Here is an 18,978-nt window from a genome sequence, read left to right on the forward strand (position 1 = left end):
AATCTTGAATTGGGTATGTTTCTTAGCAGAAGCTACTTTTTCATCATCAGAATTTATTGAAGGGTCAGGACGACGGCTACGGTTAATTTGTGCAGACCGGCGCCATTATTTACTTTTGGAGTCTCGCAAGTCTTGAGAATTGATCAACTTTAACGCAACCTTCACTTCAAAACCGGATCTAGAGTGTACACAAGTATTAAAGAAAGCTTTTTTGCCACTACTCAGAAGGTCAACAAACGAACCTGAAAGGAAGAAGATGTATTTTCACCGGGTGCTAGGGTAATACAAATGAGCTTTGACACGAGCGATGGCTATGTAAACACACTGACTGTGGCAGATTTTAATCTGTTCTCGCGTGCAATCCAAGGAGATATCCACCGGTTTGAACTTATAGAACGGTTTATTAAGGTATGAAATTTACTGTGATGTGCTTTTTAGGCTTCATTTAGACCCAACTTTTGAGATTTTCCCCGTCAAATTTGGCTAATGTTAGTAGGTGATCAAGGGCCTCGGAGTAGGGTGTCTTCCAGTCTCGCTGGTAAGCTTAGAATTTTTCGAAAAGTTTCCATATTTCGTCAGTCAAAGTAATGAATGTACCTTAAAATTGGTATGAAAACGAAATTCCGTGAGCTGCATTTTAGGCGACGTAGCACGCTTCACAAAATCGGTGAATTTTACCTTTCTGATCACGGTCGGCAACCTAAGTTCGGCCAAAATTCAATTTGGGCTCGTAGCAAAGCAAAAATAAGGAATTGGAAAAGAATAGATTGCTTTTATATATATGTGTGTCAAACCCTTTTCACTGACAAAAAATGAAGGAAACTTATTTTTGGTCCCGAAGTCGAGTGAACCGCTTTTAGCGGGACTGCCACTTAATTAACAATTAGTTAATTAAAATAATTGATAATAGTTAATTGCAAATAATGAACAAAAACAATATAATAAAATGGCAATAAAATTGATATCACAGAAGCAATTGAGCGCAATTTCTGGTAGTCCTCAATTGTAGGATCATACTATTATCACTATATACTATTATTGCTTATCTATCAATCGTCTATCATATCCCAGATTCTTGGCTTTATTTATTAAATGGTTACAAATTTTAGTTTTGATCGCGTAAATTAGGAGCAATAATGGCAGTATCATGTTTGTACAAAAGATGAGAAAGAAATGGCATTCTACACGGTCAACACTGAAGCGAAAATCGTCGAGTTGCAGCGAGTCTTTGGGCAAATGTCTATCTTTGTATATGTATAGCTGTAATACATCATCAGGTGTGTACAAGAACGCGAGCCACATCGGTCATTGTGCTACTCTGTGTAGTGACATTGAAACAAATCCTCTTCACAGTATTGATCCTACTCTAACAATCATTAGTAGAATTCTACTAGTATACTAATTCAGATGCTGTAATCTGATTGGCTGAGCCTTTGAGCACTATCAGCCATTAGTGTGCAGTGGCTTGAGATTGTCTAGGAAATGGCGACATTTTCGTTTTTCCAAAGTTTTGAAGGAAAATTTTGACGCAAATGGTTAATTAAATTCCTGAGAAGTCTAAATTAAGGACATTTACGGTTTCCTTGACTTAAGAAAAAGTTGAATTTATTGAAAAAAACTGATGCAAGCGCGCACACAACTTCAATTTCAAATGACAGTTCAATTTTTCAGGGGCAAAGTTTAATAACACGTCAAGAAATAATTGGAAACCGTTATTTGAAGTATATTTTAATAAGAATTCTACTAAAACAATTAGATTATTCGCTCTCAATTTCTATGAGGTGATAGTTGATTAATTAGGCACCATATGTTCAAGGTGATATTATGTACTTTGTTGAAGATGCTGGAAAACAATGTGTTGCTATGAGTTTGAGCGCCTTGATTTATAATAAGATGAAGGGAATACATAGCTGTAATGACCTGGTACAAAATATGGAGATGGTAATCAATTATTGTATTCAGCACTGTCACAATGTTCAGGGCAGGTGTATTCAATACAAACAGAATTATCGTCAATGATTGGAGATCGCTATGTCTGAGAAAAATAATTTACCAGCTTAATTAATTACAGTGAAAGCTGCACTGGTAATATACATCATTGTGATTCGATAATTGAGGGATATAAGTACAATATGTCTAAAGACAGGGCTTTTGAATCACTCTTGTCGCAAAACTATTCTTCATTTATTCATTCTGACAATAGAATGTATTGGTGTCAGTATCTATCATGCTGATAATGGGAGTTATAAGATATTTGATTCTCATGCAAGAGACGAATATGGTGAAAGCTAACCCTCAGGTGCATGTGCACGATTAGAGGTACTATCCACTGCGAGCTTATTACAGTGTTCCCACTGAAGCTATTATAAACACTCACTCGGTGACAATATTCAGTTATTAACTCAGAGAAGTGCAGACTTTAGTACATATGAAATACCCGCAGTGAACAGGGTGAGAGAAGAAGACAGTGACCCCAATCTCCTCAAACATATAAGCGACGTCACAACTCAAATCAAGTTCACGACGATTAGCGTAGCTTTCTCTCTCATCTACCGGTCAATTAAAATAAGCAATGTTTTCGTGATGATATGGTTTAATGATATTTCTTCGCGACATGCATTTGTACATGCTATTTTTAGAATCGCTGCGCACCGCAAATGATCAACACTAGTAGCTAGTAGATCGTCTTGTTGTTTTTTTTTTTCTTTTTGTTTTTCCTCGTTCAGTCACAAATCGCCGTCTGGTCTCTAAAGCGCATGCGTCACCTGTCCATGTGTACAGCACATGGAATTTACAGAAGTTGTCGTCGTGAAAAGTTAGCACGGATTCCATGATTTCTAAGGCGATGAGATCACATACAAACGAACACACCGTTCGCGGAAGACCTGAACACTAAAGGACGATAACCGTTTTCGGAACGGGTCGGTCTGCAAGCCTTTTAGGCTTGCATACGAGAGATCAATTTACGAGCGAACATTTTGAGTGAATTTATCAAGAATCGTGTTATACCAAAGGAGCTATCAAGCTATCAACCGGGGTTATCAACTCTTCAACTTGATAAAAAGCATCTTCAGAAGCGTCGTATTTTTAGACGTGATCGTGGACCAAGTAGAATCCCAGCACGAACTCAAGAACGTCTGAGCAACAAGAGCAGAAAGGTTACAGAATTTGTTTACGAATGTATCTGTTCGAGTGCACTACGTAAAACGCTCTGGGAAACTTCGTAAAGTATAAGAAAGTTAAAATCTCGAACTCACAGAGTTATGTGTCTTTACAAGAATGAAACCATGTAGCGAATTATTGTACATTTAAGCTGAAAGAAACTAACGTATGTTGACCCCAGTAAAACAATTCTTGGCTTGCACTGTCACGCAATCCTGACGCCATAAAAAAAAATTATTCGAAAACCATTTAGTGGATAACGTCAAGAAATTGTGCTGTTATAGGAGATTACTAAAGATAAAACTTCTCTAATTTTTAAGTCTGTGCGTTTTCCCAAACCTCAGATATTCGTGGAAATATTTTGGACAAATTTACAGAGCCCAGTATGGAGCCGCCATGCTGGTGTACCTCCGCGGTACACGCTCGGTACACCAACATTGCGGCCGGAAAATATTGTAAACATCTGGAACTTACTTTGGCTATCTAGGCGACGCATTATTTGTACTGAACAAACGAGGCAGCGTGGCCGAGTGGTTAGGGCGCCGGACTTGAAATCCGGAGGTCGCGGGTTCAAGTCCCGCTCTGACCACTTAACTGGAGTTGTTTCTCGGGATTTTTAAGCCCATTACGTTTAGTTGATATATTTGTTTCCTTCATTTAAAGTGGCATGCCTGTGAACTAGCTAGGTGTAGCTAAGCGCATTGGCCACTATAAACAACAACATTTGAACATTTTTTTTTTTTTTTGAGCATTTACATAAGCACTTTTCCTAATACTTTAACTTCTGAATGGGCTAAAAACCACGAGATAAGTATATGTTTTTCGACAAACGCGTTCGTATCTCTATGTCACGCACCGCCATAAATCTGAAACTCAAAATGTCTCGCTTGCTTGAGAAACGCCAAAAAAACAAACAAACAAACAAAAAACCACGACGACGACGACAAAGGCTAAGGAAAATAGAATGAAACGTTTATAGGCTGATATAAAGACCTTGACTCATTTCAAGCCCTAAAGGCATGCAAACGAGTAATAAGCTATTAATCGATTCCAAGAAATGCAATCAAAGGCACATCGATTCGATTGAATTGCGTACGACTTCAACTGCAGAACATTTAGCTCAATTGCAATATAGCTGGGTACACGCAGTAAGGCGTCTAGTTGTTAAATAGGACACAAGAAGAGAACCAATCAGATCCTCGGATTTTTAATAGAATGCAGCTGAGTGGCTACTAAAATGTGGTGTAGTCTAGGTGATGGTTGTGATAGTGTCACGACTAACGTTTTCACAACCTGAGAAAATGTTGTCTTCAGAGTAAAGTCAGAAGATGGACTCTGAAGTCAACTTTTATTCGGGTTGTCGAAACGTTCGTCGCTAACAGCATTTTTCACAACTATACACCATTCAGGAAGTTAGTCTTAAGGAACGTCTCGAATTGAAACAATTTATAACGAAAAATAGTATTTCTTAAATGTTACCATACAATCATTTTGTGTTGTTACTATCTCCGCAAAGTGCAAAATTTGTGTTTTCAAAGCTAATGTTATGTTCCATTTTTTTTTATTCAAGGGATTTTGGAAGCAACAGAATTTCCTCTATTGAATCTGGAGCCTTTCAAAATATACAAGGATCTAGTTGCACAATGTAAGTGTCTGGAGCTGATGAGTTTGATTCTTTGTTAGTCTTCACAGGCAGATAATTGCTCGCATCAAATTGCGCTTAAATATATGAACAAAAGCGTTCGATAAAAAGATTAGAAAAAATCAGATATAGCAATGATAGAAATATTAATCAAATGCATGTAAGTTCAATGGACATACTATAACTACATGTAAGTAACAATGTTCTTAGTTAGATATCTGTTTAAACGATTTGTAGAACAATTAGATTAAATTCACGTTAGGTGGCAAGTGCACTTAATATTTTGAAAAAGTGATAGAAGCAGTGCTTAAATAGAAGGTCAGTTACATAAGTTAACTGTAGTGTTCATGAGCGAAAATGTTTTCTGGCAAGCCGGCATGTTTCCAGATTTCTGTGTACCCTCAACCATGGTGCTTGCATACAAGTCTGTAACTGGTATGAACTTTCCCTGGAGTGGGCCATCCTTATCCCTTCAAACTTGGCATTATTATCATAACTAAGCTTCATAGTTATTTTATTATATTTATTAATATTATTTGATTATTAGCTCAATATTCAACATGTAATTGCTCTAAAGTCCATGTATGTAGGCAAGATCATCTACTATTACGTTGTAGTTTAGTGCGTATATCTTACTGTTCAACTACTTTTCATTTGCAGGCGCTTTGGCTCGAACGTGCTGAAGAAAATTGCTTCTCGTGCTTTTGACAATGTGAACATTGGCTACCTGTATGTTTATTAGCATTTAACAAATTTTGAATTTTGCCTTGTTTTATTTTTTGGTTGATTTATTTTTATGGTAGGTTTAAACAACTTTTGCAAAAAAGTCAAGGAGGTTTTTGCCATATCTTTGTGCTGATCCATATAGCTAACTGTTTTGAAAACCTCTCCTCTCTGCAAGAGTTGATTAAGACGGATTCCGCTCAAAGTTCGAGCAATAAGTGCAAAACGTATAGATAATTTACTAAAAATCTGCTCACAGCACAGTTCATTTCTCTAGGTGACTCCGTGGTTAAATCCCCAAGCATTCTCTAGAAATTTAATGTAAAACCTCGTAAGAATGCTTGGTGCTTGTGTTATTGTGTCTTAAGTCTCGATAAGTTCTTCTTAACACTGTATTCAAAATATTACCATACTATGAGGGCTTTTAGGTAACTTTATTTTTGCCATCATTGCTCGAATGTTCTGCGGAAATCATCTTAATTCTGTCTCCAGGTGGATGTTGTCGAAGGATCCAACTGTACAAACAGACCACCAATATCTGCATGCTAAAACTTTTCGGTGTACAGTTACGTATTTAAAATGTAGCATTTTTTTGGTGGAATTCAGTAAGTGAGGATAGAATGCAGATCCTCTCCACTCTTGTTAGCAGCCAATTACTTTCCAAGTCATGTTATGTATTATTTTAAAAACTGCTGTTTGCAGATCGGTTCCTAAGGTGAGAACAAACTGTGGAAAAGTCAATATTCGTTTCCAAGGCCCTATGTTTTTGAATTCTTTTGGGGAAGATTTCAAATATTCCTCCCCCCTCCCCGTTTAAATCTAATTTGAAAGAGCATCTTACTAACAATTATTAATGAATTTTGTTAATGACTTCAAACAAATACCGGTATTTTTAGTGCAGTTAGTCGTAGGATAATACGATCATACTATTTATTTAATGCTTATCTCCTTATTTTCATTTATTGTATTTAACGTTTCTGTGCGTGTTTACTTTAGTTAGCTACCGACTACAAATTGCGATATATATGTAAGTAACTGGCAACCTGACTTTTTTAGCTATTTCAAGTTATTACAGGTGGTCAGTTACCCTTATTGTAGTTTAATAAATGTACTATTATGTAATTAAGAATTGGTTCATGCTTAGCGTGCGTATATCGAGTTATGGATGCACGCGGGAAGTTTGGAGAGCACGGAAGAAGCTTAAGAGTTGCTCGAGGCCACAGCCGAGAGTAACTGTAGCTTCTTGAGTGCTCTCGAAACTTTCCAAGTGCATCCATAACTCGATATACGCACAGCGCTAAAAGCATGAACCAATTCTTTTATAACATGACGACAACAACTTGGGCGCTAAAGCATGTTTTATTTGTGATTGACTACAAAGTTCTCACAATGCACGGTGAAGAAAAACAAAGCTCATTAGGATCCTAACACGCCAAAATCAGTTAAGCAACGGTTGAGCGAAAACGCTTAACCTGGTTTCTAAAATTGTCAATGAAAAATTCGCTTCTTCGAATTAATTATAACGAAAATGTAGGTAGACAAAGTCAAAAGTCCTCGATGAAAATGTAGACAAACAAAGTCAAAATACGCACGTTTAAGTAAGCACCTTAGCCTGGCAAAAGTCAAAGGCTCAAAGTGGAGTTTGGATTGTTCAAAATAATCTTCACATTGCCGAAACTTAAGCAAAAGGAAGTTGCAATAAACTCGACGGAAATTTTGTAGCTAAATTGAAACTGCACGCGTCATCTTATATACGTACGACCGTGCGTATATAGAGATTTTGTTCATGATGACTCAACGGGAATTAGATAGGACTAGCGCGCGTGTTATGTTATAATTTAATTTATTAAAAAAAATAAGGGATAAATAAAAGCTGATGTTGTTGTGAACACATTTTACAACTGAGCGTCGTGGGCTTCCAAAGTTTTTCCTTGTAGTGAAAGGATATATAGAGCTTATAATTTCCAGCGCAGCTTGTTGAGTGTTTCAATTCTGTTGTGTTTAGTGAGCTGTCTGGACTGGAGTTGACAACGATATCCTCTGAAGCATTCAAAGACGTGACAGTTACTTGGGATCTGTAAGTATTTACGTTTCATTCTTTTCTCACAGAGAGCAGAATTTTTTTGGTATTCTGCATAAAATAATTATTTGTTGCTAATGTTGTAATTCCCAACAGCAGTGTAGTTCAAGTGTACCACCAGTGCAATAAGTGTAACACCAGTGAAGTTTTAATACGCGTGTAAATTGCAGTGAAAATTTCCGAATTTAATAGGAAGACACCTGAGGACTGCCTGCGGCCACCAAAGATAGCCGAAGATAATAAGATTTCCAAACACTTCCGAAGATCACCCGAAGCCTTCCGACAATTAATGATTATCACCCGAACACTTTCCACCATTTTTGAAAATCACTCGAACCCATCCGAGAAGTTCCAAAGATTGCCGAAGATCACCCGAAGATTTCCAGAAATTTCCCAACATGGTGGTTAATTTCCGAAATCTCTGAAGATATTTTAAACAAGATAACCACTGTCCGCTGTCTAAATTAATTAATGTAAAGCCAAAGATTGTAAACAGTCACTTTTTTAAGTGCATAATCAACAAGTCATCATATGGTCATTCTCATGCAATCTGGAATAAATAAGCAGACTTTGACCAATTTATTTACACTAAGTCGCCTTCGAAATGTGATTACCTGTGCTTATATTTCTGTAGCAATGATCGCAGTAATTTATCTAATAGTATCTTTTGCAATTTTTTTTTTATTCCAGTGAACTGTATAGCAGCAAGATTGCCACGTTTGAAGAAAACCCTTTCCTGTCGCTCAAAATAACTAATGGAATCCTGTAAGTACGAGGAAACAACAAAAAACCATTTGATTCCCATTCATGACTATTATTGTGACAACTCAGTCAAATGAGCTTGATATTGTTACTTTGAAAGATATCTCAGAAAAGCATATTCCCTAGACTGGTTGTGGTTACAGCTTAGACCTTGTACTTTCAAGGGTTAGAGGGGGGGGGGGGGAGGGGGGAGGGGGTGCTCAGCTGCTTCTGTTTTCCACGCCACTTGGCATTTAATTATAATTAGCTGCTTTGTTGTTCAATTCCATTTTCTCTTAGTGAACTTCAGAACAATGCCATTCAAGCTGTTACACGAAAGCTGTTTGGAGATTCTGGATCATCCGTAAAGACACTGTAAATATCAATTTATAAAACTTTCTTAATTCGTATATCTTACAAAAGGAGAGAACAGTCACAAAGTAACAGCTTAATTACACGTGGTTTTATTTCCCTGCGTTTGTTGTAGATTGTATAACATCCTGTTATTTGACTTCATCTTTGTTTTTCCTAGGGATCTTTCTAACAACCAAATACAATCTTTCCATGAAGATGCTTTAAAAGGTGTATCAATTGAAACAATGTAAGTGTGTGATTTACTTATTTTGAAACAATAGACAGACATAAATTGGGTAGATCGTTTACGCCTTTTGCTGTTCATTAACAGAAAATATCCATTCATTTGAGTCCAAATTTGTTTCATTATGGTCAATATACTCTCATTAACACCAACATGACTTTCATTTGCGCGGAAGGAACGTTCAAGAATAACACCTGCATATGTATCAGCATTCAAAATCATCAGAGATAAACAATACCTTCCTTTGACATTCATTGGCTGTAAATGTATTTTCATTTTTGTCGAAACAAAATTTGTTGTCACGAAACGACAGTCATGTACACTTTTGGACAATCCTTTTTCAACAAAGGACTTTCAATAACACAATTTGGATGAGTACTCACAATCAATTGCATTATTATACAACCATATCCATGAACGTGACGATCTTAAGTGCGGTGAAACTGTGAAGGTCATATTGGTGTTAATGAGAGTATATTAACCATAATGAAACAAATTTGGACACAAATGAATGGATATTTTCTGTAAATGAACAGCAAAAGGTGTAATTTCTTGACTTTGTGTTGAATAAATATAGTAATTTCAAATTTATCATGTGAACATTAATTAAAACAAACATTTAGTTATGATTCAATTATAGTAAGTTATGTTTACGAGTTGAGAAGATGGGAAATGCATGCGTCATTCAAAATGCTAACCAACGTCGTTTTGTTGGTTAGCAGGAATGCACACTCTCGATATATTTGCAGATTTTTCTGTGTCTTTGACACAGTTACTGAATGCCATACTGGAGGCATTCAGGTCTTCTTGTGCGTATCTCAATAATTCTTTTTGCCACCTTTTTTCCAGCAAGCTAATGAACAACAAGCTGGTTACATTTCCATCAAGAACTTTACGGAATCAAAATCCCATTGAAATGTGAGTTTGTTTTTTTCTTTTCTTTGGGAAAATGAAAGATCTGAAAAAATCGTTGCGAGCACTTAGACTCCAACTCCGGGTTACTTTGATTGAATAGTCGACAAACTGCAGTCAAGTTGATTATCGCTCATTGAAAATCGGAACAATAATTTTTCCATTTGAAGGAGAGCACTATCACGATCATGAACAGAACTTAAAAAGAGGAGCAATCAGATTCGTTTATTTCTAAAAGAACACACGAGGAGTCCACTAATATTTTCACCAAATCATTGATATGGAGCATTTTAATTGACAGAAAATCCCAGAAACTCAATACAATAAGTTGTTTATTAAAGTGCGATTTTCCTCTGGTGTTTCTTCTTAAAGGAGAACGGAAGGCTAGCAGTCATATTTTATATGGGAGCTTAAAACTATTGAAATGGCTTAGATTTGTAGTAAAAAGGACGAAAAAGTGAATTTTTCCTTTCGAAAGAGCCGAAAAGAGTCCAAAACCTGTGGTCATTTTTCAAAATTGAACGTTCGCCATTTTGGACATTTTTCCTTCCGGTTACTTCCATAAAAGGAATATCCACCGCCATGTTGTGACGTCACTACGCACACGCATTTTTTCGTGTCAACAAAATTTGTGAAGAATCGATCTTGAGTCGAACCTGCATTTAGCTTGCATTATGGCTGAGATCGAGCCTTATTCTTTTGAACCTATGCGAGACAGTTCAGAGTCAGAGGAAGACGATCTTTGCGAGAGTCAAGATGAGCGCCGAAGAGGAAATGCATCGTGGTGTGTATGCGAGTGTTGTGCGAACTGGGAAGTGCAACAAGGAAGCCGTAAAAAGATATAATTTCAGGTGAATAATACTTTTGTATTCAGCAGGTGTTGATTATTTTGGCACTAGGAAGCTAATAAACAGCCATTGCCTCGGTTGGAAGAAAGTGTTGTTTGATTTATTTCATTTATTTCGTATTTTGTCGTGGCGTGCGTGGCAGGCTCACATGGCAACGTAATGGTTGCGATATAACCTGTTTATATTTTTTTGGTTCAGACATAGAGGCAGCTCAAGCGACTTCTAGATGTATAACATAGCACTCTCTCTTTCAAGCGATTTGTTTACAAAGGGAAGTCCTAGAGATCGCTATCGTGGGTTTGTGTCAAGTGCGCAGAATGAGAGCACCAAGAGAACTAAATAACATGTAACCTTATGTAGACAAATGGTCACAAATAACTTGCCAGTTGTGAGATTTATTTCGAACGTTTCGTTGAGCTCAGTTAATCCTCCAACATAAGATTCAATTATGCACAAACGTAAGATTTCAAGCTCTACAGCGCCATATATAATTCGATTTGACGACAATCTCAGTGAAAACGTGGTACTTGAAATTCGCGTGTTTTTCCCCTGTGCGCAGTGACGTCATGCTATGCGCCCAAGTCTTCAACATGGCTTCCAAAATGGCGGACGTTCAAATTGTTCAGGTACGGAGCTTTTTGCTGTCACAATCAGGCTAAAAAGTTAGTTCACATTCTAAAACATAGCGATTTGATTACGACGTATCATGTGCTTTCGTAAGAACAACTTTTTAAAAAATGGGTTTTCGCCTTCCGTTCTCCTTTAAGTCAAAAAAGTAGTTCGGCTTATTACTGTTGGGGTCGGAAAGGGAACTTCAATAAATCAAAGACATTCCTCAAGTTCCCCCATGCGTAAACTACATTGAGATTCCATGTTGAGCTGGAACTACGGTCCGAAGAAGTGCAGTAAAACTGCTCGAAACGTCGCGTTTTAAAAACATTTTAACCTCACAAACGTCCCGTGTAGAACAAGATTTACCTTTATTATTTACTTTATATGTTCTAATGAGAAGTTCTGAAAGTTTCTGAAAAACTATGAGATAGTCTTGCTATTGTCTATTCACAATAGGCCACGTTCGATATATCAATATTCTAACATGGCTCGGAGGCTTTTGGGACAAACTTCTATATTTGGTGTTGTTTTCTTTGTATTCAAGTCTCTATTGGGAATTTAGAAAATTTACAGTTTTTACCCGAAAGGCTCGGAGCCATGTTAGAATATTGATATATCGAACGTGGCCTATTCTTATCACTGTCAAATCATTGATCACTAGGCAAGGTCGATTAACTGGTGACTTTCTTTTTTAGCGACATGTCCAATAATAAGATCCTAACCATCCAACCTGGAGAGCTGGACCCATTTACTAGCCTCAGAAGGCTGTAAGTTTTTTGTCTTGTCAGTTTGATAAATTTAATACTTATTATAACTCTCCAACCTTGAGAGCTGGATCCATTTACTAGCCTCAGTTTGTCAGTTTGATAAATTTAATAACAAAGTAATAAGCTTTCTGTTAAAAAAGCTTCTTTTTCAAAAGGAGGAGGTTGCATTTGCTTAGCAACAGTTCATTGAGTGGAAAGGGTCGTTATTGCAAACTGCAGCAATCCATTAAAAAAGATTAAAGCACACTTTCAGTCAAGGATTGTTTCCTTTTTATTGTGATTCCGAAGTTTTCTTCGTTGTTGTACATCAAACAGAGTTGCTTCACAATTAAATTGAATTAAACAATTGAATTTTGCTTTGCAGAATACTTCAACAAAATAGTATTTCAGCGCTTGGAACCAACTTATTTCAACATCAAACAAGCTTACAAGAATTGTAAGTACTGAAAGATATATCAACTTACACAACTACGTACCTGGGATTGACATGTAGATTAGCTCATGGCAACTTTTGTCTCACCAGTATCTTTCACTATTATTTGAATGTAAAATAATTCCAGTGGCAATGACGTTTATTTTAAAAAAGAAATCGTCTCAGAACTTGTTAAAGCTGTTTCCTAAGCTTTTTTACCGGGTAAGACATCGTTAAATGAGTCTGGTGGGATGACGTTCAAATGGTACATGAAACAATAACGAGCTGCCAACTGCAAAAATAATGCCCCAATACCAAGACACTTTTCTCAACTTAACTACTTTTAAAGGAGCTCAGTCACAGTACTTTGGCCATGTACAAAATTACCTTTCAATTGAAGGAAACCTAAAAATAGTAGTTTACTAAGATAAAAATACACCAAAGAGCTAATTAACGAATCGAATGTAGTTTAGCGTCAAAATGTTGTAGACTACAAATTTTCACCACTGTGATGCTGCGTATCGTTGTCGTTAAGAGTACAGACAACGCTAATCCACATTCGATATGTTTTGTACGACAATATCAGCGTCAAAGAGAGCGAGCTGGAAAAGGCATTGCGTGAGACATTGACGCGAGCAGCGTTGTCTGGACTCCTATCGATAACGGCAAATTACCTGTCCAGATTGCGAGAATAGTAGCAATTGTGGTAAAAAAATAAACTACACAGGAACACGGATAGTTAAGGATGGAGTAGATCAAAACGGATTACAAACGACGAACGTGAGAAATTTAATCAAAAAAAATTATAACATTAAAATTTCAAAAGAAATTTAAGCTAAAAGTTTCAAGATGCACAAACTCTGACATAGCTCCTTTAAGATATGTTGTTCATTCCAAGAGCTAAATCCAAGTTATTTTGTAACAATTGCTTTGTGCAGAAATCTGAGACAGAACAGCATCAGCGAGGTTCAGACAGGAGCATTTAACAACTTGGGAAGAGTTACAGAAATGTAAGTGTTCTGTTGGTATACAGTAAAAGCCGCGTAGAAGAACCTAAAATGTAAGAGCCTGTTGGGCTAAAATTTCACACTTGCGCACCCTTCACATAAGAACCAATTTAGGCTAAAATCTCATTACAGGTTCTTATATTTAAAAATATAGAGTAATTTTTCAAAGATATAATACAGTACATCACATACGATACAAACAGAGGGAACAAATTCTAGCCAAAACAGTGAATGATTCAACATAAAAGGCACACCCATGAGTACAAGTTGTTTATTTTTAAACAAATTTAAGAACCTGATTAAGAACCTAGGTAGCCTAGTTTCACAGTAAACACCATTTTTATAAGAACCTATGGAGGCTAACTTGAAAAATCCTAGGTTCTTATATGCGGGTTTTTACAGTAGCCTAAAAATTTATGTGTTTGTATTTTTTTTTCCAGGCAAGCTTTTCAGCGATAGAATTCTGACAATAAACTTTGAGTTAAATATTAGCAATTACCGTTCAGTGGAAAAGTTTTATTCTCACAAAGCGTTTATAATAATTTAATAGTTCCAAATGCAAATACAGCAAATACAGATAAAATTAAACGTTTTTTGAAAGAATTCATCAATGACATACACACGGGGTGTCTCTCACTACCCTATGGAACAAATTAATGCCTTTTTCCCACTCAAACAAAAATTATGTTGGAAGAAAAAGCTTATTAATGATACCTCATAGATATCCAACATGGTGGAGCTTATACTTGGAAGAAACTAAGCATCTGAAAAGCTTGAAATGCAAGTAAAATAAATTCAAACTAGCCACAATATCAAATCGTACTTTTCGAGTAAGGTGATTGAACACAATAAAAAGAAATAAATGAATCAGGATATTTTAGCACAAGAGTTACGCTTAGATGTTTACTATTCAAGTTGCTTCGTTGACTATCCTCTTTATCCAATTGCGTGTTGTTTGCTTCATCTTGGAAGTTCTACTCACGACGGTTCTTGATTTTTTCAACATGTGAGTTGTTCGTCACAGCATCATAGTTTGTTTTTAAGTCAGTAATAATAGATTTTTTCTATGATATACATATATGGCTAATTTGTTGTCTCGTGTGAACGACCATGAACTTTCCTTATTTGGCAGGCTTTAAAGCATTATAGTTTGTGGGCCGACCCGTTCCGAAAACGATCGATATCTTTTTCGATTCTTTCCAAAACTTTTTTCTTAAAACACAGCATTCTGCATATTACGTTGTTCACGAAGAGCGAGCACACGATAAAGCAAGTAGTCACGAGAAGGCCTTTCATCCCTCTGCGACATTTGGTGAGTTTTTCCGTGGGATGCCTGCGGCAGGCCACGGTAAGGTTTGCCCGGCGTTTTATCGTCGACGCAAATCGACGAATTTGACTGATAATGAAATGCACGTCACAGCTGGAACTATTGTTATTGGGTTAAACTTGGAAGCACATGCAAGATGACACGACTTTAACAGGAGTGAAAGTAATGTAATTTCGAAAGATTCTGCGATTCTGGCAAGGAGTAGCTTGTGTAGACAATGTAGTGCTCGTAGCAACATGTACGTGTTCAGGAAATAAAAAGAAGGTAATTAAAAACAATTTAGAAAGTGTTTCGACTTTGTGTATTGAATTGAACTGTGAAAATTGCATAGAGTTCGCGGATCATCCGTTCCGTGTTACGCATTGAACCAACGTGTTTACCGTTCACTCGGCCTACCAAACGAACCAACGAGTTCAGCAACCGAACCTGCGTGTTCATCCGGCCTACGCGCCTAACGCTTAGTCTAAACAAGAAGTTTGAAGCAACTTTGACACAAGATATTCATTGACTCTGTGAATTGAAAAATCAACGAGTCCATCACGGAAAACGTCGACACCAACCATTTCAAAAATTGGCTCAAATATTTGTTGGTTTCCAATTGAAGATATTTAAGCCTCGAGAGTTTTAGAGTTTTTATTAAAAATTTCACAGTTTAATCCATGAGTCGACAATCATGCTACGTGTGGTTTTGTGTATTCTTTCCGACACTGAGCTTACCTGTTTACCAGAATTCACTTGTAAATAGTGTTTGCGAGAAGGTTTATTCCAATCGATGTTTATTTTATTTTCAGTGTTCCACTGTTAACATTTATAAATACAAAGGGAAATATTTGTTAAGAAGAATTCCTCATGCTTCTCATGGAAGCTTTAATCCTTTCGTTATCTCGAAAAAACAAGCACACATTATCAAAGGGAATACACCAGTTGCATCACGTTGCGTGCCGTTTTTCTCTCACACAAGTGAACCTCTAAGGACAATCAATACTTTTGTTAATGTTTTGGTAGTTACCCTACTTCAGTTGGTCTCTCACACAAGAGAGCTTCTGATTATATAGCAAACAATCAGTACTTTAGCCTGTTAATATTTTAGCCTGGGTAGATTCATTACGTTCATTGACAGCAATACAGCCCTTCACAACATTTTAGTCTTCAAATAATTAAAACGTTGCGTTACAATTCATGTCTCAAGATTTTCAGGCAGTTCTCAACGTAAGTAATATGACCTCATTAGAAAAAAAAATTCATTTTCCACGTTGCAATATTACTTCAGCCAGTTTTGATGCCATTTCTAAACACCATGCACTCTCTCGTTCCATCTTGTAGATCATCCGGAAAGAGGAAATAGGAGCCGGGGAAGGAGACTCTGCTCGCACAGTAATTTTCCGCCTACCCTATTTTCCATTACAAACACATGACGGTTTCTTCAACACTTTCTACGGTGGTTTCTATGGCTGATCTAACTGACTAATTGTGACACTTTACTGTAACTTCACAATTCATTCCAATGCTACGCTCCCTAGCCAAAGCATCCCACGGAATCGCCTTTAGGCGTCGTCTCGTTGTATATAGTAACAATGGACGAGGCCACGATAGCTAACCACTCATGTTTGCTTGCGATTCGTTGCATCCCGCTTTGCTTACGTTAAGCTCCACTCGTTTAGCTTTCATTTTGTGGTCTCGGTGACACTGTATTGCATATACTTAGGCTTGCCGTATGTATAATTAAACAAATATATTTGACCATCTGGCTTTTCGATGGTGTAGTGGTTAAGTAAATACATCCAGGTGCAAATGTCCCGGGTTCGATCACCGATATCTGGAAATTGAGATTTTATTTTTCTTCTTTTTTTTGAATTTTAAAAAGCAAACTTTATTTTGTTTCTTCCGGCAACTGAATTCGACGATCGCGGCAATCGGTCACGAAATGTCACAGAAAAAAGGACCGTCTCATCTATCCCTTCAAGTGACTCCGACAAAGCAAGCTGTTGCATTCTCATCCCCAGTTCCACGCTCTACGCAAGGAACGCTGGGACCATGACCCCGAATTGGCGACCAACTATTACGACGACGACGAAGACATCGAAGAAGAACGGCTTGCATTTTACGACTAGGGCTTTCCAACGGAAGCCCGAGTAGTAAAAAAATCGATTCTTTTAGCTTCTGCTGTAGAATCAAAAACCTTGCTTACCTTTTCCTGACCTTTTCAGGAAAAGGACTTTTCAGGATTGTGCCCTTTTAGTCATACAATCAATTTTTTTACTCCTTGCAGATATTTACAAGATAATGAGATTGTATTCTTGCCCACATTTCCTACGTTAGGAAGTCTAAATGTTCTGTAAGTATTGCCCATTCTGTTAGAACCATTGTACGGTCATTATCCTTGTGGATGGTCAAAACAGAGGGAGGGTTGCAATCTTGTTGGTAACTCAGATTTTTCTTTTCTTGTCCCATATTCCTGACATACTGAATACGTCATCTTTCATGAATATTTAGTTATCAATTATGAACTTAGAGACCCAGGGAAACGCATCTGGGTTAAATAACCTTGACAACAACCTGAGCTCCCAGAAGATGCTAGGTCAGAATGCAATGATAATGTTTTTGTAACCCTTGGCAACCCTGACCTCAACGTAAGCTCGCATGAAATACGGGGTCAGAATTTTTATGTGTAAGCTTGCCAGAGGTCGGGAAAGGGTCAGGGAAAATATTCTTCAACTTCAGAGAAAAGTCAGGAAATTTTATGTCGAGTCACGGAAAATTGAAATAATTTAACACGGCTGAGTTAGTTACATCTTAGGCTGAGATTAGTGTGATCTCAATGGTAACTTTCATTAATGAAGAAGGAAATTTCTTTAAAAATTATCAGTCTTAATAACTGAGTGTAAAGGACTGCTGTAAGGGAAGGCCAGAACGCCACCACTGTATCTGACATTTTGTATTTATAAATTTGGTGTGGGAAAATCTATTTTAATCAGGGAAAAGTCAGTGAAAAGTCGGGAAATTTTGAAAAGTGATGTCTTTGGCAACAATAACGTGGCGTTCTCGGCATACTTGCAAACTTTAAGCAAACTATCAGGTTCAGTAATTTCGAAATTAGATGGCCTTATGGAAATTGTCATGTCAGTATAATCCCTCATCTTAAAGAGAAAAAAACATTCTAGTTTAATGTCGCTAAGTAATATCTATCATTATTTTTCATGTTCATTGTTTCTCAATTTTAGAATTAAATGATAGTTCTTGAATAGTATTATAAAAGGTAATCAAATGGTTTTCTCGTGAAATTAGGAAATAATTTCACTTGCGTTCAGTCAAAATTCTGATAATTAATCATCAGATAATAATTATTAGAATTTTGACAAAACGCGCGTGAAATTATTTCCTAATTTCACTCGTCACCATTTGATTACACATATTAACTGGTTTTGAAAAGAGAACGCTGAATTACTGACCAATTCTCTATTTATTTATTTATTTATTTATTTATTTCTTTATTTATTTTAGTAATTTACAGAACAACAAGATTGAGAATATCGGCCAGGGATGTTTCGCGAATCTTCCAAATCTGGGGAACCTGTAAGTAGACCTTATCCGGTAGTTACATTTTGAAATTTGCATTACAATGTTAATTTATGCTAATGTAAAAGAGACAGCTGGTGAAAATTGACAATCATCAATGACTGGGTATTGTCTGGAGGTATCTCTTAGTTTCATTCTCTTTTTATATAATAAGTCAAATTATTCTCGCATTTTGATTGGTCATTGGAGAACAGACACAGATGACGCAGAAGCCCATTATTTTCTCTTGCTTTAATCTCTTCAATAATAGATCACAGATGACGTGAAAATGTGGTAATGACATCGGTTGGCACACTCAGTTTATGCCTCGTGTGCCACTGTTTTGTTCTCACGGCATTTTGACGTCATCTACGATCTATATAAACAACAGCTTCCATTTGGCATGGAAATATTCTCGGATATTTGTCCGCGGACATTATCTGTTCCGAGAAGCGAACAGTTTTCCGAGAGCGTAGCTCTCGGAAAACTGTGAGCTTTGAGGAACAGATATCGTCCACGGACAAATATCCGAGCATTCGAGTGTAAACTGGAGGCTATTGTGTTTATTATCCTTCAAATGTTTTTCGCAACA

General features: G+C 36.9%; 1 protein-coding gene and 1 non-coding gene across 3 annotated transcripts in view; both read left to right on the plus strand.

The window, feature by feature from the left end:
* The window catches only part of LOC110059335 (uncharacterized), a 103,473-nt gene that overhangs the window by 42,936 nt on the left and 41,559 nt on the right, over positions 1–18,978 (plus strand). For both annotated transcript variants that reach the window (XM_089278563.1, XM_089278564.1), the window contains exons 27-38: positions 4,733–4,807; positions 5,465–5,533; positions 7,533–7,604; positions 8,298–8,372; positions 8,649–8,723; positions 8,881–8,949; positions 9,796–9,864; positions 12,014–12,085; positions 12,450–12,521; positions 13,436–13,507; positions 17,101–17,166; positions 18,333–18,404. In XM_089278563.1, coding sequence (XP_089134689.1) covers positions 4,733–4,807; positions 5,465–5,533; positions 7,533–7,604; positions 8,298–8,372; positions 8,649–8,723; positions 8,881–8,949; positions 9,796–9,864; positions 12,014–12,085; positions 12,450–12,521; positions 13,436–13,507; positions 17,101–17,166; positions 18,333–18,404 — 858 coding nt within the window. The remainder of the gene's footprint in view (positions 1–4,732; positions 4,808–5,464; positions 5,534–7,532; positions 7,605–8,297; positions 8,373–8,648; positions 8,724–8,880; positions 8,950–9,795; positions 9,865–12,013; positions 12,086–12,449; positions 12,522–13,435; positions 13,508–17,100; positions 17,167–18,332; positions 18,405–18,978) is intronic.
* Positions 3,679–3,751, plus strand: Trnas-uga (transfer RNA serine (anticodon UGA)). Its single transcript has one exon. It is a non-coding gene; the product is annotated as a tRNA-Ser (tRNA).

Source organism: Orbicella faveolata, unplaced genomic scaffold (assembly GCF_042242905.1).
Source record: "Orbicella faveolata isolate gen_17 unplaced genomic scaffold, um_ofav_v1 contig_46, whole genome shotgun sequence".
Classification (NCBI taxonomy): domain Eukaryota; kingdom Metazoa; phylum Cnidaria; class Anthozoa; order Scleractinia; family Merulinidae; genus Orbicella; species Orbicella faveolata.